At 49.1% G+C, this 24,039-nt stretch overlaps 2 protein-coding genes across 2 annotated transcripts in view; one reads left to right on the forward strand and one right to left on the reverse strand.

Moving 5' to 3' along the window:
- Window positions 1-275: 275 nt before the first annotated feature.
- Window positions 276-15,874, forward strand: wfs1b (Wolfram syndrome 1b (wolframin); the record flags this gene model as incomplete). The annotated part of the gene is made up of 10 exons (XM_084448541.1): window positions 276-412; window positions 2,340-2,672; window positions 6,532-6,608; window positions 6,846-6,990; window positions 7,804-7,977; window positions 11,171-11,251; window positions 11,444-11,598; window positions 12,424-12,660; window positions 13,748-13,866; window positions 14,314-15,874. Exons 2-10 carry the CDS (start codon window positions 2,342-2,344, stop codon window positions 15,872-15,874), a joined length of 2,880 nt encoding a protein of 959 aa, XP_084304667.1. The 5' UTR covers window positions 276-412; window positions 2,340-2,341.
- Window positions 15,875-22,269: 6,395 nt separating this feature from the next.
- The window catches only part of LOC311317729 (serine/threonine-protein phosphatase 2A 55 kDa regulatory subunit B gamma isoform), a gene marked incomplete at both ends in the record, with an annotated part of 19,147 nt that continues 17,377 nt past the window's right edge, over window positions 22,270-24,039 (reverse strand). The window contains 2 exons of the mRNA XM_084448825.1: window positions 22,270-22,561; window positions 23,195-23,286. Of these exons, the coding sequence (XP_084304951.1) occupies window positions 22,270-22,561; window positions 23,195-23,286 (384 nt within the window). The remainder of the gene's footprint in view (window positions 22,562-23,194; window positions 23,287-24,039) is intronic.

The raw sequence follows: 24,039 nt of genomic DNA on the forward strand, positions 1-24,039 counted from the left end.
TCGGGAGCATACTGTCACGTCGGGATAGCAGTATGCTTCAGCAGTGTAACACGTAAACGAATGGAACGTGTCATCATCGGAGCACCACCAGATATTTCGACAGTGTACTATTTATGTCTGGGATAACCATTTCAACTTCCTGTATCTCTAGCCAATCGCGTTGGGAGAGGACAAAGAAGTCACGGACAGTGTCCAATTACAGAGTGCGAACTGGAGAGTGGGCGTAGGCGGTGTGTGGAGCAGCAGTCTCATCCTGCTCTTCCCTGGAGTTTGACCACAGATGTGTCCGCGGCACCGAGTTGCCAAAAGTGAAAGGGATGAATGAGAGTATAATTTGAACCAGGATCTCTGGAGATTTCTACGCGCTTCTTGTCGACTGGATGAAACGTAAAGCGTTTGAGTAGCAGCAAAGGTGAGAATAATATCTACTGTGTGTATGTTGAACACATTATTCCAGCCCAGCTCATAGTGTCAGGCGCCTGTGTACAAACTAGCCAGCTAACGTTAGCTAGCTACCTCAAGGTATCTGGACCTTACATCTCTCTTCTGTTATACCTGAGCTACCGCGAAGCCATACTTGTGTACAGTAGCTAGCTGCACCAGAGGCGTAGACTGTCGATACTGTATCGTTGTCCTCTGCGACCCTATAGCGACCCACCGGTCAAATCAGGGGCAGTAGGGGGATTCCCTGCTCGCTGCTGGACACGCCAGTCTCTCCTGCTGCCTTTCAGCTTGCACACTCAGTCCAGTCTAAGGTTGTCATTCCCTATAGCACTATCTTGTGTGGGATCAGCTAGATGCAGCCTACTAGCCTGGATAGACTACAGGTAGTAAATTGCCAGATTGAGAACTTTATAATATCTAGTTGCGTAAGATAAGAGATGAAGTAAAATACAACCTTACCAATTCAATATCACTAAGCACCAAAATCCCAAAACGTGGATGTCTTTGTATGTTCACACAGGTCAGAGGTCACACAATACAAAACTGGCATTGATTCTAAACCTAATAAAACATTTGCCCTGGACTTCTAGAACATTTAACACAATACTCGTCGTTATGTGTCCAGATTTCTTCTAAATCTTGGTAAAACCTTGGTTAGGTGTGACAGTCTGCATCTTCCCATCAGATACATGATTAGAATATTTAACCTATTCCAATTCCGATAAGATATTGTAAGGACAAGCGATGACATTCCAATGTACCTGTACTGGTTATGGCGAATACACTTTCTATTCTAAATGGTAAATGGACTGCACTTATATAGCGCTTTTCCACCTTAGCGGCACTCAAAGCGCTTTACAATGGCCTCTCATTCACCCATTCACAAACACACTCACACACCAATGGCGGTAGCTGCCATGCAAGGTGCTAACCTGCTCATTGGGAGCAATTTGGGGTTAGGTGTCTTGCTCAACGACACTTCGACATGTGAACAGTCGGAGCTGGGATTTGAACCACTGACCCTTCGATCATTGAACAACCCGCTCTACCAACTGAGCTACAGCCGCCCCGTATTCTATTCTATTGTATTCTATTCTATTCTATTCTAGAACTGGAACGGGGAAACATTAACATAATACTGACTGAGGACATAAACCATAGTTTTAGACTAGCAGTATTGAGAGACTAATCTTGTTATCTCCCTATCGCTGACTGGAGAGGTTCCTAACGCCAGATTTCTCCCTGGGGGATCAATAAAGTATCTATCTATCTTCCTGAGGTAGCTAGCTAGTGAGGGTTGAGTGATGAGGCCCATGTGGAGGTAGCTAGTGAGAGTTGAGTGATGAGGCCCATGTGGAGGTAGCTAGCTAGTGAGAGTTGAGTGATGAGGCACATGTGGAGGTCGTTAGACAGTGACCTCAGCAGCTGTCCAGGCACCAGGTGACATTCCCAGCTCTGACAGGGCAGGCACAGAGCAGCTCTTCTCTCCCAACGTCCTCTGTCCCTCTCTCCACCCCCCTCTCTGCTCCCCTCTCCTCTCTCCCTCTGATTCTCTCTACTGACCTCTCTCCTCTCCCCGTCTCTCCTCTCCCATCTCGTCTACCCTCCCTCAATCCTTCCTTCCTCTCCCCTCCCCATTTGTCATGGCCGTCAGTTACTGTCACTTTGTTAGTGCAGCTGTGGGTGTGTTGGTTAACGCGTCCTTCTCTGCCCAGCTGCCCCTTCCCTTCCCCTTCTCTCTCTCCCTCTCCCTCTCTCCCTCTCTCTCTCTCTCTCTCTCCTCTCCCTCTGAGCGTGTTAGATTACCCACGCTGTTTCGGTTTCACTCACCGTTGAGCGCTTAAATCTGCTCAGTCGTTTCGCTGTTGACAGCCCGCGTGATTTCTGTCTTTCAGACATGGAACCGTCGCCCCCCGGCACGCCGTCCGCCCCGAAACCCGCCCCCTCCTCCTGCTCCGCGCCCACCCCACCTGCCCCCGGGTCTGCCCCCTCCGCGTCCCAGTCCCGTGCCCCGACCCCTCCGGTTACCCCTCCGCCCCGCTCGGCCGCCGCCCCCCTCTCGCCCCCCTCGCCTGCCCTGTCCTCCCCCTCGGCCTCCCCCCTGCGCCAGCCCAGCAGGCCCCGCCCCCAGGCCGGCCGGTCGCAGCTCAACGCCGCCACCGTGGGAGACGCCCCGCCCAGGACGCCCCCCGCCCCCGCGCGGCCCAGCCCTCCGCTACCGGAGACAGGTGAGTACAGCTCTGGATAAACGCACACACACGCACACACACGCGCACGCACACACACACACACACACACACACACACACAGACACACACACATATATATATACGCACGCACACACTCATACCATAATCAACATCACGCCACCCTTAGATGGTTCTAATCCCCAACCTCATACCCACGACCGGGACGTCTTCACATCCCTAGAGATGGCTGCACAGGTTTCACCCGTCTATGGTTTCACTTCCCGCTCCTCCTCCAATCAGAATTGTTTCCACTCCCTCTGTAGCACGTGATGTACAGTCGGTGTCTCCGTGACAACACTGGATTTTGACACGAGCATGTAAAGCAGGCAGCAGCGCCGCCAGGGAGGAAGGCCTCCATTCCCGTTCCCTCTCCTCCTCTCTCTCCTGTTCCCTCTCCTCCTCTCTCTCCTGTTCCCTCTCCTCCTCTCTCTCCTGCTCCCTCTCCTCCTCTCTCTCCTGTTCCCTCTCCTCCACTCTCCTGTTCCCTCTCCTCTCTCTCCTGATCCCTCTCCTCTTTCTCCTGTTCCCTCTCCTCTTTCTCCTGTTCCCTCTCCTCTTTCTCCCGTTCCCTCTCCTCTTTCTCCCGTTCCCTCTCCTCTTTCTCCTGTTCCCTCTCCTCTTTCTCCTGTTCCTTCTCCTCTTTCTCCTGTTCCCTCTCCTCCTCTCTCTCCTGTTCCCTCTCCTCCACTCTCCTGTTCCCTCTCCTCTCTCTCCTGTTCCCTCTCCTCTTTCTCCTGTTCCCTCTCCTCTTTCTCCCGTTCCCTCTCCTCTTTCTCCTGTTCCCTCTCCTCTTTCTCCCGTTCCCTCTCCTCTTTCTCCTGTTCCCTCTCCTCTTTCTCCTGTTCCCTCTCCTCTTTCTCCCGTTCCCTCTCCTCTTTCTCCCGTTCCCTCTCCTCTTTCTCCTGTTCCCTCTCCTCTTTCTCCTGTTCCTTCTCCTCTTTCTCCTGTTCCCTCTCCTCCTCTCTCTCCTGTTCCCTCTCCTCCTCTCTCTCCTGTTCCCTCTCCTCTCTCTCCTGTTCCCTCTCCTCCTCTTTCTCTTACTACTGTGTGTGCAGTAGTAGTATAGTAGTAGTAGTAGTAGTAGTAGTATAGTAGTAGTTGTGTGTGCAGTAGTAGTATAGTAGTAGTAGTAGTATAGTAGTTGTTGCGTGTGCAGTAGTAGTATAGTAGTAGTATAGTAGTAGTTGGGTGTGCGGTAGTAGTATAGTAGTAGTAGTAGTATAGTAGTAGTAGTAGTATAGTAGTTGTTGTGTGTGCAGTAGTAGTATAGTAGTAGTTGTGTGTGCAGTAGTAGTATAGTAGTAGTAGTAGTATAGTAGTAGTTGGGTGTGCAGTAGTATAGTAGTAGTAGTAGTAGTATAGTAGTAGTAGTAGTATAGTAGTAGTTGGGTGTGCAGTAGTATAGTAGTAGTAGTATAGTAGTAGTTGGGTGTGCAGTAGTAGTATAGTAGTAGTAGTAGTAGTATAGTAGTAGTTGGGTGTGCAGTAGTAGTAGTAGTAGTAGTAGTAGTAGTATAGTAGTAGTTGTGTGTGCAGTAGTAGTATAGTAGTAGTAGGAGTATAGTAGTTGCTGCGTGTGCAGTAGTAGTATAGTAGTAGTTGTGTGTGCAGTAGTAGTATAGTAGTAGTAGTAGTATAGTAGTAGTAGTAGTAGTAGTAGTAGTAGTAGTAGTAGTAGTAGTAGTATAGTAGTAGTTGGGTGTGCAGTAGTAGTATAGTACCCTCACCTCTGACCTCCACCACCCTCACCTCTGACCTCCACCCCCCCTCCTCTGACCTCCACCACCCTCACCTCTGACCTCCACCACCCTCACCTCTGACCTCCGACCCCCCTCCTCTGACCTCCACCCTCCCTTCTCTGACCTCCACCACCCTCACCTCTGACCTCCACCACCCTCATGTCCTCGCTTACTACAGCACTACACCATTACTTTATTACACTACACTACCCTACTATACTACTGTATTACACCACTGTTTTATTGTACTACCTACTATACTACTATACTACACCTCTCTATTATAATACACTATTGTATAAACAGCACTACACTACTATGCTACTATTACACTAATATTGTACTAAACTATACTATACTACTATAGTATTACTGTTATCCGTTACCCGTGCAGGTGGTGGCGGTGTGTGTATCGGGCTTAACAATTAGTGACCTGCACCTCACAATGACACGAGTCTGCCTGCTTCTCCACTGCTACCTGTAGCTGGGTATTTCATACGTTCACTATAGGTCTAGTGGTCCACTGCCCTGGCTCAATTATGGCGCGGTCATCACGTGGGGCGCGCTTGATTTAGACCCAACCAATGCAGTGGGCAACCACCCTGGGGGGGAAATACCCTTCCCAGCCAGCACAGTGTCCGGAAGGATCTCACCCACTATACCTGGTCATCAACAGAACTTAGCGCTGCATATGTTCTCAATGTGCCCCTCTCATATTACCCAGAAACCCGCTGGCCTGTGTCCATTCAGCATTCGTCTCGGTCTCCTGAACTGGTCCCTCTGTTCAGGTTGAGGGTGGGGGGCCCAGGGCAGAGACAGGTGCTAGTGTGTGTGTGTGTATGTGTGTGTGTGTGTGTGGGGGGGGGGGGGGGTAGGAGTGGTGGACAGGGACAGTTGTGACTTGGGGAAACAGCTTGTTGATGATGAATAGGATCATATATTATGTGTGTGTGTGTGTGTGTGTGTGTGTGTGTGTGTGTGTGTGTGTGTGTGTGTGTGTGTGTGTGTGTGTGCGTGCGTGCGTGCGTGTGTGTGTGTGTGTGTGTGTGTGTGTGCCTGCGTGTGTGAGTTGCTGGACATTGCATCTGTTGCTGGGTTTCATGCCATTGCACAACTTTTACATCCGTTGCAGTGCCAGTCAGCTCACACAGACAACGTTTGTCCACAGACCTCTCCATCCTTGAAGAGTGATTGCACTTTCACTGAGTATGCACTTTCACTGAGTATGCACTTTCACTGAGTATGCAAGTGTGTGGTGATGGTGTCTGGTTCAGTAGTTTTCTCACTCCACTGTTTCTTTGCTCAGCTGGTCCAGAGTAGGCAGAGTGCTCTGGCGTGACGGGCTCTACCCAGAATAGATACATCAGTTCCTGAAGTAGCTGGAGTAAATGGACTGACTTATAAAGCCTTTACAATGGCCTCTCATTCACCCATTCACACACACATTCACACACCAATGGCGGTAGCTGCAATGCAAGGCGCTAGCCTGCTCACTGGGAGCCATTTGGGGCTCAGTGTCTTGCCCAAGGACACTTTGACATGTGGACAGGAGGAGCCGGGATTCGAACCGCCGACCCTGCGATCATTGGACGACCCGCTCTACCTCCTAAGCCACAGCTCATACATTCTCTAGATAGATCAATTAAATGACTAGGTGATATTGTCTGTGTCTATAGATGAATGAGTGAGTGAATAGATGTTTCCTATGTCTATAGATGAATGAGCGAGTGAATAGATGTTATTTCCTTTGTCTATAGATGAATGAGCGTGTGAATAGATTTTATTTCCTGTGTCTATAAATGAATGAGTGAGTGAATAGATGTCATTTCCTGTGTCTATAGATGAATGAGCGAGTGAATAGATGTTATTTCCTTTGTCTATAGATGAATGAGCGAGTGAATTGATTTTATTTCCTGTGTCTATAGATGAATGAGCGAGTGAATAGATGTTATTTCCTGTGTCTATAGAGGAATGAGCGAGTGAATAGATGTTATTTCCTGTGTCTATAGATGAATGAGTGAGTGAATAGATGTTATTTCCTGTGTCTATAGATGAATGAGCGAGTGAATAGATGTTATTTCCTGTGTGTGTCGGTACAGAGGAGCCAGAGGAGGAGCTGAGCTTAGAGGAGCTGGAGGACAGAGCCAAGTCTGGAGACGCCAAAGCACAGACCGGGGTCAGTAGTAACACGTGTGTTACATGTGTGTGTGTGTGTGTGCTCTCGGGTGTGTCTGTGTCAACTGAAAAAATAAATAAATGTGTGTGTTGTTCTGTGCGTGTGCATTGTGTGTGTGCGTGTGTGTGCGTGTGTGTGCGTGTGTGTGTGTGTGCGTGTGCGTGTGTGTGTGCGTGTGTGTGTGTGTGCGTGTGTGTGCGTGTGTGTGCGTGTGTGTGCGTGTGTGTGTGTGTGTAGATGGGGCGGTACTACCTGGCCCTGTCGGAGGAGCAGGACCAGGAGCTGAACGACTGCACGGCCGTCTCCTGGCTGGTCCAGGCCGCCAAGCTGGGACGCAAGGACGCACTCAACCTGCTCCAGAGATGCCTGGCCTCCAGGAGGGGTGAGGGGGGGGAGGGGGCCTCCAAGAGGGGTGAGGTGAGGGGGGGCCTCCAGGAGGGGTGAGGGGAGGGGGGGGCCTCCAGGAGGGGTGAGGGGGAGGGGGCCTCCAGGAGGGGTGAGGGGGGGGGGGGGCCTCCAGGAGGGGTGAGGGGGGGGGGGGGGGGGGCCTGAGACTACATGAGACCCTGTGAATTTATTATTTTAGAATTTCGGTGTACTGGCTAGTACACTGGTGGGAAATCTTGTGGTGGAAGTGGAAGTGACATGTTGTGCATGTCACAATATCAGGAAAACAACAAACACTTCGCCCCGTGAAACGAAATCTACATGCACATAAAAGAAAGACGACTGGTATTTACCTGCATTGAAGCCATCCTTCCAGAAAGTAGCTACAATCTTTCAATCCAGTCTGCGTCACGCGTGTTTGTTATCATTTTTCTCGCATCATTACAGCGAGTGAGTGGGGGATTGTGGGAAGTGTGGTTCTTAAAACGCAGTGCTGATTTGATCACGACCAGAGGGGCCGCCAAAGTGCCGAGTTATCTCATGTAGCTTTAAGAGTTAAAGTAAACTCTGTTGGCACAGTGAGGTCTGACTGGGCAGGTTAGAGCAGAGCGAATAATAGCCGTGTACAAAAACCCACTACGTCGCACCGCAACAAGTCATAACAAGTCTTATCCTAGTTTAGATCAGACATGCCCAGCTGGGAGAGACCGGGTCCAGGTAGGCAGACAGACTCTCAAACCCCTCTCTCTCCTCACCTCCCCCTCTCTCTCCTCCCCTCCCCCTCTCTGAATGTGTGCGCGTTGGCCAGGCATCACGTCGGAGAACCTGGAGGACGTGAGGAGGCTGTGTAGGGAGACGCGCTTCGAGCGCGGCGTGAGGAAGGCGGCCCTGCTCATGTACTGGAGGCTGAACCCGGAGAGGAAGAGGAGGGTGGCGGCCGCCGAGATGCTGGAGAACGTGGGCCAGGTCAACGCCGAGGCCGGTAGGATGTGCGACCTCCCCCCGAGAAAACACACACACGCACACACACACACGCACAGAGAGAACCAAATGACTTGTATTGCATGTATGCTGTACATATCTGTGTGTGTGTCTCTCTCTCACACAGAAACCAGGCCAGGTCTGGCCTGACTTATGTACGTTGGCTGGCTTGTTTCTGTGCGGGACTGGTAGGACGGTAATGTCTGATAAATAAAGATGGGTCTTGTCACCTGGACACATCAGTTCCAATGCTTCCAATGCTAATCCAGCACAATGAGAGCGGGATAGCCAGTAAGCTCATGGGCTCACAACAACTAGCAGCAGCTTCCATAACATTAAGGGTAGCGGTCAGTGGCTAAAGCAGTTACACTGATGATTCCTGTAATGTTAGCTATTTTGCTGCAATGGGTTCAACTGTTGTTTCTGGATAAAGGTCATGACTTGCTGTTTTGCACTTCCCTTTAGGTGGTGAATAAGTAGACCCAGGACACAGTGGGTTTTTTGGACATCTACTAGGATCTTGATATTATATTGATATGAAGATATAAAAGTAAAGTATTTGCCCTTAGATGTAAATTGTAATTAAAATGGTTCTTAGCTAAGTAACCTAAGTGTAGGCAGATTTGAAAGGTCAATTGTAATAATATCATGAATGAACAATTGTAAACATAACTCAACAGAATAGGTAATACTCAAGTGCAAGGTGTCACGTGTTCACTTGTTGGTCCAGGGGGTGGCATGTGTGCCATTGTTATAATTAGAGTGAGGGCCTATGTATAGTACAACCAGAGTACTATAAACAACTGACTCTGCACCACTGTACACTCGAACCAACACCTGACAACACTTGAGCAATTGAACACCTCGTCTATACAATAGACAACTGACTCTGCACTACTGTTTACTACTGTACAGTATACTTCACATGTTATGTAATTGCACTGCCTGTATCATGGACACAGTCCCAGCCATCCATGATCAGATACTGCTGTCTGGCCATGTCCAGTCCGGGTGGGGCTTGCATCTGAAGACCATCTTTGGGGGGGCTGGACATCAGCATTGCACAGCAGCCGACACCTGACTGGTGTTGCATCACAGTGTTCTCTGGCCTCAACCACACCAGGCATCCCAGCATCAAAGCTGCAACAGAACAGAAGGGAGATGGTGCATTAAAATAGTGCATTAAAATATTGGCCACAAATAAAATACAACCATACCATGTCCTTAAAATGGAATAGCTAATACATGACAATGATAATTACCTCAAGTGCTGGTAGCTCTTAATGTTTGGGAGCTTTTTAAAATAGCTACTCAGATGCTGGTGCCAGTTGTAGCTTTCAACAAGCACTGTGCCATCCTCAACTCCGACAAGCTGTGGGGTGTTGACTTTCTTCACAGGAGCGCTGTCTCTCACCACCCCAGCAATGTCAGTCAAAGTGTCCACTCTGGTCTTCCTATAGTGCTGCTTGATCAAGCCAAAGCACCAGTCAGGGGAAAACTTGGTGTGGCCTGCAATCAGGAAGTGTAGGTCAGTTGTCACAATGAAGGTCCACATGTGTTTCTCCAACTCCATAGTTGTTGAAGAAACGTAGTTGATGACTGCATTGCTGCTCTTGACGCCATCCCTTTGTCGATCAAGTAGTTCACTTGCTTTTATGGTACCTAAACAGAAAAAAGCTCAATTAATGAACAGAAATACTGATCGAAGCCATATGATAAGAAATTCCTAACTTGCAGATCCCATCATAATTGTAGGTTATGGGTTACGATTTGCTTAATACCTACTGGAGAAAAACATCCTCTCTTAATCCCTTCACTTTAAACTTAAGACATAATTACATACATGTAGGGGTCAAAATTTACTTTTTAGCTCGCCAGCCAAATGTCTGGTAGATGAGAAATTGTACCCGCCAAACCTTTTTTTCCCCAGCCAAAAATAACATTTATATAAAGCCTTTTTTGTGTCGCGTAGACATACAGTACATTTCATCTGCATAATAACATGATATGGTGGTGAATAAAAACATTGGTCAGAGCAGATTCCTGGTGCCACAGCACAGGTGGTGTTGTAGTCCTATCCCCAACTGAAAATATTGATCTAGTGATTAGTCAACCCATTGCTAAATCACAAACTACTAAGCTATCCCATAGGAATGAGTTATAACCATACCAGCTGGGCAAGCTGACTTTGCTACCTAACCTAGCCCTAATGATATTGTCCTGCTCGATTGCTGTGCAACATATCAACTGACCAGTAGTTAAATGTATTTCACAACATTGGTTATTCTACTCAAGAGACAGTCCCAGTCAGCTGACGTTGCTTGCTGTGTGAATAGTTTAGCTACCTACGTTGTGAGGCAAGTGTTGGTGACAAGGACTAGCTAGCTTGTAGCTAACCTTAGCTAAAGCACTTTGAGAGAAAGTGCACAGTATATCTCCAACTCCCCGGGCCTTGAGTTAGGTAGCTAACACTAGCTAGCCTGTTAGCTAGCACTAGCTAACGTTAGCTAGCTATCATTGGGCTTAATTTCCTGAACTTAGCCTTAGCTTAGCGTGCAGCCAGGTTATGGGTTACTGTTTACTTCAGATATTACTCTACATTTCAACTAGCCCTTCTCAGTCCCGTTGTCGCATTCCGCTCGCTCATGCCTTTGCTGGTCCATTCACTTCGCCGTCAAAATAAATCGGTGTCGGCCTAGTTAGGAAAGGCGCTCATATTTACAAGTGTCAGATAAACATGAAACTTCACTTACCTAAGCAAAAGGGTCTATTTTAACAAATGCTGGGTTTTGAAGCTTCGGCGCTACCAATCAATAACTTATTTAGACGCGTTCTGTCCGAGTTAAATTATTTTTCCGAGGTAGTCTTCTTCTGTGGTGGTGCTTTGAAGCTTCAACCCAGCATTTGTTAAAATAGACACTTTTGCTTAGGTAAGTGAAGTTTCATGTTTATCTGTTGTTTTGATGTTCTGGGACCACTGCCTCTTGTGGCAACATAGAACTGCAGGTCAACAACTCGCCGGAAGGGAGCGACAAATAGGATTCCCTCTTCATGGTGTGTCGGCTTACAGCCAACATACAAAAACACACGGAAACACATCACACACACACACACACACACACACACATACACAGATTGAACTAAATAACAGTCTTTTTTGACGTGTCATGTGCTGTGTCTGGTTTTCCTCCCAGGTGACCCCGCCTCCCAAGGCCCGATCTCCAGCTCCACCCAGAAACAGAGGCGTGTCCTGGAGAGCCTGGTCAACAGCGACGGTAACCACGTCAACAGACTGACAACACAGTAAAGAGATGACGGCAAAAAGGTCAAAATTATGTTGAATGAGATTCCCTCTCTTCCTCTCCCCATTCCTTTCTTTCTCTTTCTGCCTCTCTCTCTCCCTCCCTCTCTCTCTCTATCTCTCTCTCTCCCCCTCTCTCTCTCTCTCTCTCTCTCTCTCTCTCTAGCCAGTTCCTACGTGGGTCTGGATGACTTTGTGGAGCTCACTCAGAGGTACGCCCAGGGCATGGTCTCCACGCCCGTCATGGCGGGGACTGGCGGCGACGATGATGACGACGATGAAGCCGTGAAGAACCCAGACGAGCTGCCCCTTCACCAGAAGGTCCGAACCTCTCTCTGACCTCCTTCATCTCTCTCTCTCCTCCTCAATCTCTCTCTCCTCCATCTCTCTCTATCCTCCATCTCTCTCTCCTCCTCCATCTCTCTATCCTCCATCCCTCTCTCCTCCTCCACCTCTCTATCCTCCATCTCTCTATCCTCCTCCACCTCTCTGACCCCCTTCACCTCTCTCTGTCTACCTCCATCTCTCTCTCCTCCTCCATCTCTCTATCCTCCTCCACCTCTCTATCCTCCTCCACCTCTCTATCCTCCACCTCTCTCTCTCCTCTTCCATATCTCTATCCTCCTCCATCTCTCTCTCCTCCTCCACCTCTCTCTCTCCTCTTCCATATCTCTATCCTCCTCCATCTCTCTCTCCTCCTCCTCCATCTCTCTATCTTCCTCCCTCTCTCTCTGTCCTCCATCTCTCTCTCCTCCTCCATCTCTCTGGTAAATGGTAAATGAGATAGATACTCTCTTTCTTATCTTTCTCTAGTCTTTCTTATCTTTCTCTAGTCTTCCCTTCTCATCTCTCTTTCTTCTCTTTCTCTCTCCCTCTCCCCATCCTTGCTTCTCCTCCCCTCCCCCTCCTCCTCCTCCCCACCTCCTCTCCCTCCTCCTCCTCCTCCCCTCCTCCTCTCCTCCCCCCCTCCTCCTCCTTCTCCTCCACCTCCTCCCCTCCCCCTCCTCCTTCTCCTCCTCCCCCCCCCCTCCTCCTCCCCCTCCTCCTCCCCCCTCTTCCTCCTCCTTCTCCTCCACCTCCACCTACTCCCCTCCCCCTCCTCTTCCTCCTCCTCCTCCTCCTCCTCCTCCTCCTCCTCCCCTCCAGGTGTTGAAGTTCCCCCTCCATGCCCTGCTGGAGATCAAGGAGCACCTGATTGACTGGGCGTCGCGCGCCGGCATGCAGTGGCTCAGCGCCCTGATCCCCACACACCACGTCAACGCCCTCATCTTCTTCTTCATCATCAGCAACCTCACCGTGGACTTCTTCATCTTCATCATCCCCCTGCTAGTCTTCTACCTGTCCTTCTTCTCCATGGTCATCTGCACGCTCAGGGTCTTCCAGGTAGGACGGACGGACCCGTAGACCTCTGACCAAAATACAGTAGGACCCCACTAATCCGAACTTCAGAGATCCGAACCTCCCGGGCCAACCGGACAGGCTTTTTTTTTGGAGCCTGCTATCTGGTTACTGGTGGGATTTTCATTACAGTACTGTACTTGCATTTAAATCTGTCATAATAAACATATACTGTATCCTACTGTGAATAAAAACAGAACTGTATGTAGACCTACATGTTGCCTTTAGGCTGTAGTCTACTGTCACGTTTCATTTCTTTGTTACTCTAAAGCGGAAAAATGTTGAGTGCAAAACGCAAACAAGTCGTCCTCACTCTACTTAGTACTGTATTTGATCAAAGCACTCAGTGGAAATTGGTTTATTTTATTATAGGCTAGGCTATATGAGTTTAGTTGGCTATTTGATTGCAATTTTGATGCATTTTCAGAAGTAATTAAGGGTATTTATTGGTCTATTATGACTCTATATGAAACAAGTATACCACTTATTGAATTTGGTGCATTTTAACATATGTTTCAGTCATCCGGACATTTCAGAGATACGAACGACCTTCGGTCCCGTTGGGTTCGGATAAGTGGGGTCCTACTGTAACTAGACTTAGGTCTAGGGATGTTAACAGTTAATTGACTATCAATTAATTGTTAAGAATTGTTAAGAATTTACTCGAGTAAGATTTGGTGACTTGATTAATTGGTTGTTAATGGAACATCATTTTTTTGGAGGGAACGAATATTTTCAACGGGAGTTGCGTGGAATGTAATCATGATTTAAGGTCTGACTGCACATGAGGGCGCCCCGCCATGTAGTGAAGGCTAATTGGGATGCTGGGAAATTTCAACGACACAGCGGAAGAAGACACAAAAATTAAGCGATCAAAGCGCAGTCCAGCGCGGGACGTTCTTATCAATTAATCGACTATCGTTTGTTAAGGTTAACAGTTTATTAATTAAATTCCTTGAAATTTGCAACCCTACTTAGGTCTAATAAATACTATAGAATGAATGAACATGTGATTCTGACAATGAATATATGAATATTAAGGAAGGAATTTTTAATGTTGTCATTGTTCCAGAACTCCAAGGCGTGGGAGAACTTCCGGGCTCTGACCGACCTCCTGGCCCGCTTCGAGCCCAGTCTGGACCTGGAGCAGGCAGAGACCAACTTTGGATGGACCCACCTGGAACCCTACCTGTAAACATGACCTTCCAGCACCACCCTATCAATCCATCCCTCTATCTATCTATCCATCTATCCATCTATCCATCTATCTATCTATCTACCTATCTACCTCTCTCTCTATCCATCTATCTATCTATCTATCTATCCATCTATCTATCTATCTATCTATCTATCTATCTATCTATCTATCTATCTATCTATCTATCTATCTATCTATCTATCTATCTATCTATCTATCTATCTATCTATCTATCTATCTATCTATACCCATTCATTCATTCACTACACTCACTCAATCATTCCATTCCATCCCCGTCATATTTCTATTAATCTATTCATTCACTCATCCATTCGTTCACTCTCTCACTCATCCATTCCATCCCAGCTGACCTCTTGTCAGATAGCGACCCCGCCCCAGTGTTTCCGGGCGCTGACCCCTCCCTCTCTCCCCCCCACCAGCTACTTCCTGTTGTCGGTGGCATTCGTGGTGTTCTCCTTCCCCGTGGCGGACAAGGCGTGGATCCCCTGCAGCGAGCTGTCCACCGTCGCCCTCTTCTTCACCGCCACCTCCTTCCTGAGCCTGCACGCCTCTGCCCGGCTGCTCGCCCGCCGCGCCCTGCTGACCCAGGCCCTGTCCGGCGCCTGCGCCCTCACCCGTCTCCTCCCGGAGTCCCTGTGGGCGGCGCGGGCGCTGGGCGCCACCCTGCTGGCCGTGCCCCTGGGGAGCGGCGTGGCGCTGAACCTGGGCGTGCCCTGCCTGCTGTACGCCCACCTGCTGTCCCTGCTGCTGCGCATGGCCCAGCTGAGGGGGTTCCGGGGGACCTACCTGTGCCTGGTGCCCTACCTGGTCTGCTTCACCTGGTGTGAGCTGGGCCTGGCGCTGCTCGCCCACTCCTCCTCCCTGGGCCTGGTCCGCACCTTCGTGGGCTACCTCCTCTTCCTGTTCGCCCTGCCCGTGCTCTCTCTGGGCGTGGCGGCCATGCTGGCCGTCCAGCTGATCCGCTGGTTCCTGGCGCTGGAGCTGGCCAAGATGGCGGTGACGCTGGTGGCGTGCGGCGTGCCGGTGACCCTGCGCCTGTGGACGCGCTTCAGCCTCAGCCCGCTGGCGGTGTTGCGCTCGTTGTCGCGCAGCAGCGTGGTCAAGCTGATCCTGGTGTGGCTCAGCGCGCTGCTGGTGTTCTGTTGGATGTACGTGTTCCGCTCCGAGGGCATGAAGACCTACAACTCCACGCTGTCCTGGCAGGAGTACGACAGCCTGTGTGGGCCGCGGGCGTGGCGGGAGACCAACATGGCGCGCGCCCAGATCCTCTGCTCCCATCTGGAGGGCCACCGTGTCACTTGGACCGGCCGCTTCAAGTACGCGCGCGTCACCGAAATCGAGAACGGCGCGCAGTCCGTGGTCAACCTGCTGCCGGCGGTGGCGGGCGACTGGGTGCGCTGCCTGTACGGCGAGGCCTACCCCCCTTGCGACGCCGCCGCCGCCCCCGACGCCACTCAGCCGCTGCCCGCCCCGGCGCCCCCCACGGAGGACCCGCTCTGCAAGCTGAAGGCGCTGGCCAAGCACGAGTGCCACGTCAAGCGCTTCGACCGCTACAAGTTCGAGGTGACTATGGGCATGCCGCTGGAGCGCACGGCCAGGAACGGGACGCTGGTGGAGGACGAGGACGCCACCAAGGACATCGTGCTGCGCGCCAGCAACGAGTTCGGCCCGGTTCTGCTGAGCCTGGGCGCCGGCAGCCTGGTGGAGTTCAGCACGGTGCTGGAGGGCCGTCTGGGCTCCAAGTGGCCGGTGTTCGAGCTGAAGGCCGTCCACTGCCTGACCTGTGGGGGGGGGGGGGACAGGGCGGCGCCCGCACGGCGCCAGTACAAGATCGAGCGCGACTGGCGGCGCGCGGCTCAGAGCTCCCTGCAGTTCGGCTTCGACTTCTTCTTCAACCCGCTGCTCACCGCCCGGCTGGAGCAGGAGGAGGAGGAGGAGGAGGGAGGCGTGGAGGAGGGGGCGGGGCAGGGCGGAGGATAGAGGGAGAGAGAGAGAGGTTAAGCTATAAAGGAGTGGATGAGTGTGTTCTGTGGAGTGGATGAATGGAGAGGTGCACATTGGGAGGACTGAGTATACTCTGAGTATAACTAGGAGTTAGTAGTTCAGTATACTTCAGTAAGGTGTCATGTTCAGCTGAAGAGCAGCAGTGTGTGGTGCTACGGGTTAGGGTTAGGTTAGGGTTAGGGTTAGTAGCCACCAGTGTTCAGTTGCTTGTAGTGATGTATGAAGTCAGAGAAGTTGAAGTTCTCTCACGGTGTCTTTCATCATATAGACTATATAGGTGTGTGTTTGATGGTGTGTGTGTGTGCGCTTTGCATGTGTGTTTTGCGCGTGCATGTGTGTGTTTATACTGTATCTGTCAAGCCAAAGTGTGTGAGGACGAATGTAGAGCCACTAATGTACAAAGGAGAAGGTGTTGGAAGAGGATCACGCTACACACTAGCTCACCCTCACCCTGTAGACTACACACTAACTCTCCCTCACCCTGTAGACTACACACTAACTCTCCCTCACCCTGTAGACTACACACTAGCTCTCCCTCACCCTGTAGACTACACACTAGCTCTCCCTCACCCTGTAGACTACACACTAACTCTCCCTCACCCTGTAGACTACACACTAGCTCTCCCTCACCCTGTAGACTACACACTAACTCTCCCTCACCCTGTAGACTACACACTAACTCTCCCTCACCCTGTAGACTACACACTAACTCTCCCTCACCCTGTAGACTACACACTAACTCTCCCTCACCCTGTAGACTACACACTAACTCTCCCTCACCCTGTTTCTCACACTACAGCAAGTCAGCCACACACTCACACTGTGTACTGTACTTACTAAACCACTCACACACACACACACACACACACGCACACGCACACACAGACACTCATAGTGTGTCCTTACTTAACCACTCACACACACACACACACACACTCACACATACACACAGACACTCATACTGTGTACTTACTAAAACACACACACACACACACACACACACAGACACTCATACTGTGTACTTACTAAACCACTCAGACACACACACACACACACACAGGTCCAACTTCTTCATTCACATCGTGTGTTGTGTGGATTCAACATTTCAGAGAGATGAATAAACGACTTGCCTTGCTATGTTCAGTCCTCAATCACATATAGAGACACTGATGTTTTTTCACCAACCATGCGCTGTGTACTGAGCACACTAGCATCACCAACCATGCGCTGTGTACTGAGCACACTAGCATCATCAACCATGCGCTGTGTACTGAGCACACTAGCATCATCAACCATGCGCTGTGTACTGAGCACACTAGCATCATCAACCATGCGCTGTGTACTGAGCACACTAGCATCATCAACCATGCGCTGTGTACTGAGCACACTAGCATCACCAACCATGCGCTGTGTACTGAGCACACTAGCATCATCAACCATGCGCTGTGTACTGAGCACACTAGCATCATCAACCATGCGCTGTGTACTGAGCACACTAGCATCATCAACCATGCGCTGTGTACTGAGCACACTAGCATCATCAACCATGGGCTGTGTACTGAGCACACTAGCATCATCAACCATGCGCTGTGTACTGAGCACATTAGCATCATCAACCATGCGCTGTGTACTGAGCACACTAGCATCATCAACAATGCGCTGTGTACTGAGCACACTAGCATCATCAAATCAAAGTGTATTACTGTAGCAGAGCCATGCATCCATGTTCACTCAGAGGACTTTTGTGACCCGTCTGATTTACCAACTCATATAAAGTAAGTTTGAAGTTTCATTTTTAACTGAATGGTGGTCTAACATCCTCAATACTTTGTGTTTTGTTGACAGTTTGAGGCCGTAATTCTGTTTGATTGCAGGTAGAATTTTAGTTAGTTTATTAGCCATGTGTAACAAGTACGGGTCCAGGTACATTGGAATTCTTGTCATCGGTGTCCTTATGGTATCTGATCAGTGCTGATCACTTCCTCATTCCAGTCCTGGGTACTCAGATAGACATTTAAAGGTTCCCAAACTGGCAATTTATTATCCTATCTGTCATCTAGCAGTCTATCAATATCATCCTCATCTACTCAGCCCATCTGATCATGGATGACTGTCTGAGTCCATGATGGCCGTGCAATTAAATAACGTTCAAATACAAACACACTACACAGGCATGTGTACAGTAAATTACAAATAATGAGTGCTGTAAATTCACTTAAAATAGTTTTATGTTTGGTTTCTTTTGTAACTTTTTTTGGATGATTTTGAAGCAGATGATCTGAACTTCTGTTGACATGGATTTTTAATGATTACTGTGTGTATTGTTTATTTTTGAAGTGCCTTGTTTTTCTCAATCCTATTGGATATTCCAGTGCTCGTGGGCTGTGTTGTTTTTCAGTGTGAGGGTCAAAGTTCATATGCCAATCTAGAGGCAGGTTTGCCCCTGTACCCAACAGCATGGGGAGCGTGTGCCGAAAACCATGTTTCCTAACCTCAGCCTTCAAGTTTCTCCTGCATCTCAGCCCACCTGTATCAAAGTGCACTTGTGTCCAAGTTCTTGTATTCCTGTTCCTTGTCCCTCTCCCTGCGAGTCCTCCTCCTCTTCCTCCTCCTCCTCCTCTCCCCCCTCCTCCTCCTCTCCCCCTCCTCCTCCTCTTCCTCCTCTCCCTCTACTCCCCCTACCCCTTCCTCCTCTCCCCCTCCTCCTCCTCTCCCCCTACTCCTCCTCCTCCTCTACCTCCTCTCCCCCTACTCCTCCTCTTCTCCCCCCCTCCTCCTCCTCTTCATTCTCTCCTCCTCCTCTCCCCCCTCCTCTTCCTCCTCTCTCCCTCCTCCTCCCCCTCCTTTTCCTCCTCTCCCCCCTCCTCCTCCTGTCCCCCCCTCCTCCTCCTCTCCCCCCTCCTCCTCCTCTTCCTCCTCTCCCCCCTCCTCCTCCTCCTCTTCCTCCTCCCCCCCCTCCTTCTCCTCCTCTTCATCCCCTGCTGTGCGGGGTATTGATCCCACAGTTCCAGTGTCTTTGACCCCCTAGTGAGGTCATTGTGGCAGGTTGTGATGTCACTACTGTAACCTTCCAATGTGACCAATAAAATTGTCATGAATTCATCAAGTTCTTTCTATCAGTTCTAACTCTGCTGCCCCTCCATTTCTGTGGGGACCAATTCAGACTTCGTCATACGACACTTTTGAAAGTGTCGACAGACAGAAATTATGTCACTGCCGTCGCTTTTTGATGTCGGACAGGGGTGTCTTGCACCCACCAAACTTTCCAATGTTGCAGATGCCGTCACTTTCGTCGCAGAGCGGTGATTGGATAGCTAGATAGAGCACAGCTGTGATTGGATAGCTGGATAGAATGCACGTTCGTTGCCGTGGATCAATCAGCCACGCGTCTGCAAGTTACCATGGAGACGATCAGACACTTCGCTGGAGTATAAATGCTTAATGTCAGTCGACTTTTTTTTTCTGTCGACAGACATGTCGTATGACACTTGTCGACTGAGTATAAATTAAGCTTTAGGGTTCTCTGTCTTTTCTGTGAAGTGTAGTAGTAACTACGTACGACCACTAGGTGCTGCCCCAGACTACGCTGACATGTCTGAGGACTGTACCCTTTGTCCAACACAAACACCCTTCAGTTGAATAAAGAGACACCACAGACACCATAGGATGCAATTCCGTTGAAATCTTTATTCAGAAAAACAATATTAACATATTTATAAGTGTTCATTTTGACATTTTGTCATTCATTAATGTCATACATTAACACAAATTAAGTGGAATAATGCCAGGGCAGAGCACGGGATCAAAACTGACAGAAGTTTCAAGAAATAATAAAATAAGTGGAAAACCTCTGAAAAAAAGAGAGATTGTGCACACCAGACGGAGAGAGATGAGTAATATCTCCCTCCTCCGTTGCCGTGGTCACCGACATCATCATTAAAAATGATCAGCTCTGACTGCAACCTATTGATCAGGGTCGTCCTCAACAGAACAAAACCGTGGTCGTCAGAAAGCTGTTGATATATTGTACACACACACGCACGCACGCACACACCATTCAGGCCCTTTAAAGGTTTAGACTACAACGTTGATAAAACATTCCCCATTCCTCTGGTTCAGTTCCCCCTCCGAAACTGAGGTGGGCTTCGGGTTAAATGCACACGGTCAAACCCGGACACTGGTAAACATGCTTGGGTGTCCATAGAGACACTAAGAAAGGAGAGCTCAGCTGTCGTCGTGGTAACTAGTGCTGTCGAGGCAGCGCTCCATGAAGCCATTTGTACAGCCTGGTTTTATGGTTAGAAAGGCAGCCAGTCCGTTTATAAACACATCGCAAATTTTGTTTTTCATGCAGCATCTTTTTGCTTGATTGTTGGACTTTATTTTATTTTTTTTGCTATAGTTCATGGTTTTTCATCGTTGCAAAGTAGCTCAGCTTGACACAGGCTAGCAGAACCAGCAGAACCAGACCCCAGCAGAACCAGCCCTCCAGCAGAACCAGCCCTCCACAGAACCAGCCCTTAGCAGAACCAGCCCTCCACAGAACCAGCCCTCCAGCAGAACCAGCCCTTAGCAGAACCAGCCCTCCACAGAACCAGCCCTTAGCAGAACCAGCCCTCCACAGAACCAGCCCTCCAGCAGAACCAGCCCTTAGCAGAACCAGCCCTCCACAGAACCAGCCCTTAGCAGAACCAGCCCTCCACAGAACCAGCCCTCCAGCAGAACCAGCCCTTAGCAGAACCAGCCCTCCAGCAGAACCAGCCGTTAGCAGAACCAGCCCTCCAGCAGAACCAGCCCTCCACAGAACCAGCCGTTAGCAGAACCAGCCCTCCACAGAACCAGCCGTTAGCAGAACCAGCCCCCCAGCAGAACCAGCCCTTAGCAGAACCAGCCGTTAGCAGAACCAGCCGTTAGCGTAGGCGTCGGGGGTCCATTCAGCAGAGAGAAACGTCACAGAACAATTTAAACAGAAACATGCTGCATAGACCAGGTATGAATGTCCATCACGCTGAGCTGGGAGTGATGTTGACTCTATGTATCATGTTTCTATCCCCAACATTTTGAGCATTTCGCCCTGCTGAACGCACCCCAGGGGGCGGAGGCCTCACCAAGCACCTGACAGCCCATCGCTGGTACATCCATAAGTGACAGACAAGTCACCTGTATAGGCCACATATACCATTATATATATATATATATATATATATATATATATATATATATATATACCTGTATAGGCCATATATACCATTATATATATATATATATATATATATATATATATATATACAGTACCTGTATAGGCCATATATACCATTTGCTGCTATTGTCATCATCATCACCATCATCATCATTAACATCATTAACGAGAATTTACACCCTAAAAAGGAGTTGTGATTTAACCTTAAAAAAACAAAGAACAGTAAGATGTGAACATCCAGATGTTACGTTGGGAAGCGTCCCTCTCCATGAATATCAACTGAGCGCAGGGTCTTCACAGCTACAAGGACAGTCTTCTCGTCTGAGGACTGTGTTGGGATCCGAACAGGACTGGGTTGGGATCCGGAACATGTATGGACGAGGAGGAGGAAGAGGAGGAGATGAACAGAAAGAAACAGAGTAAAAGCCTTTTCCCTGTCCAAAGGTCAATCCCCCTCACAATACAAAACTGACCAATAGCAAAACAAACAAACAAACGATCAGCCTGGAATCCAGCCGCCTCAGCACGTAAACCCGTGATGTAGAACTCTGTAATCCATAGTCCATAATAATCCAGAATCCTTATTGGGTAACCCAGCTCCCCTTCGGCCCGCGGGCGGGTCCATTCAGTACAGGAGAGGGGGGAGGAGGGAGGAGGAGAGGGAGGAGGAGGGTGGGGCATGTCAGGAGAGCTCCTCGCCAGCAGGAGGGGGTAGAGAGACAGCATCTCAGTGCCTCTTCAGTTCTGCTCTGATGCCAGGAGTGTGTAAGTGTGTGTGTCTTCTATGTGTTTGTGTGTTTAGATATGTGTGTGTCTAGTGTGTGTGAGTGTGAATGTGTGTGTCTGTTATGCATCTATGTGTGTCTGTGTGTGTGTGAGAGAGAGAGAGAGAGAGTGTGTGTGTGTGTATGTGTGTGCCTGGAATACCTGTGTGTGTGTGTGTGTGTGTGTGTGTGTGTGTGTGTGTGTGTGTGTGTGTGTGTGTGTGTGTGTGTGTGTGTGTGGTATACCTGTGTGTGTGTGTGTGTGTGGTATACCTGTGTGTGTGTGTGGTATACCTGTGTGTATGTGTGTGTGTGTGTGTGTTATAGCTGTGTGTGTGTGTGTGTGTGTGTGTGTGGTATAGCTGTGTGTGTGTGTGTGTGTGTGTGTGTGCACCCTCCCCGGGCTGCTAGTGCATCTCAGAGTTGAGTTTGTCCTGGAAGATGTAGAGGTTGTTGGTGGCGGCGATGGCGATGATGTTCTCTGCGGGGTGCCAGGCCGTGTGCAGGATCTTCTTGGTGAAGTCCAGGCTGTCCACGCTGATGTCGTCCTTACGGCGCTTCCCTCCGGCGCAGACGCGGCGGGGCTTGAGGACGGCGCGGGGCTTGCTGCTCTCCCTGGACGCCTCCAGGGTCACGTCTCTCTTGGTGATCCGGTCGAACATCCGGAAGAAGTTGTTGTAGGAGCCAGTCATGATCACACTGAGAGAGAGAGAGAGAGAGGAAATGGATGATAACGATACATACATTTCACAGCTTAGATACTGACTTTGTATGAATCAGCACAGTTGTGTGAACATTTTGATATATAATATGTGTGAGCTGTTAAAACTGTAGGAGTGCCAGCAGTTTACAAAATGTGTGAATATTAAAAAAAAAACAGCTGCCACCACTCAAAACATAATGATACTGAACATTCCACCAGCAGTTTCAATGGAACAAAAATGACTATTAAAGGTTAAATTACTAAAAAAATATTAAAAATATAAAAAATCTGAATGGATCCCTGAAACCGCTAAACACCATGAGCATTTTAAAGTTTAACTGAAGTCTCTAGCACAAAGTATGAAGAACTAGTTGAAAAATTGGGGAGAACTATAATAAGAAAGAAAGAAAGAAAGAAAGAAAGAAAGAAAGAAAGAAAGAAAGAAAGAAAGAAAGAAAGAAAGAAAGAAAGAAAGAAAGAAAGAACGAGTGGGAATATCACATGTTGGGCTAGCTTTAGCCCACCTAATTACAGCTTTGGGAACTCACAAGTTGAGGAAACAAATTCAATCAGCAAAAGCAATTGTAGGGTAAGAAAGACACACACACACACACACACACGTCCTGTACCTGTCGGAGCCGTTCCAGGCACACTCAAACTTGTCAAAGATGCAGTCGTTCTCATAGAGGGAGCACAGCTTGCTGCGGAGGTAATCATGCACCTGCAGGAACACACACACACACACGCTCATACACACACACACACACACATACACACACACACACACACACACACACACACACACACACACACACACAGATTTAGTTTAGCACTGATTTAAGCAGTATACATACAGAAGAACAGAGAACCCATACAGAACGTTCAGTATAGGAGTGAACCTAACAGACACAAGCACACTGAACCTTAACACAGGATATCCTGGATCAGCAAGCACAGGGAACTCAACGCTCCAGCAAAGACATTTCAATATGAGGGAAACTGCTGAACCGTTTTCTGCTCACTCCATTAGCACACACACACACACACACACAGACATACACAAACACACACACACATACACACACACACACATACACACACACACACACACACACACTTTCCCCTCGCGATTTCTCCCGACCTGCTTGTGTCAGCGCCACGTTGGTACAGCGATGCAATCGGCTGAAATCGACACTGAAATCTTTGTTCATAGTATGTGTTCCTGTTCTGCATAGGGTCAGCATCCCCCTGGTCTGTCCCACACCACGGTCAATCAGTCTGAGGTCAAGCTGAGGTCAGGGGTCAAGCCGAGGTCAGGTAAATCAAAACGCATCGGAGCGTTCGTTCCCTCACGGTTTTCGAGAGAAAATGAAAAGATGGAATCTGTCCGTTTTCATCCCTTTATGACCCTCCCTCCATTCGCTCTCTCCCCTGTTCAATTTCTCTTGCTCTGGCTCATGCTCAAACACATCTC

The sequence above is a fragment of the Borostomias antarcticus genome (genome assembly GCF_949987555.1).
Source record: "Borostomias antarcticus genome assembly, chromosome: 14".
NCBI lineage: Eukaryota > Metazoa > Chordata > Actinopteri > Stomiiformes > Stomiidae > Borostomias > Borostomias antarcticus.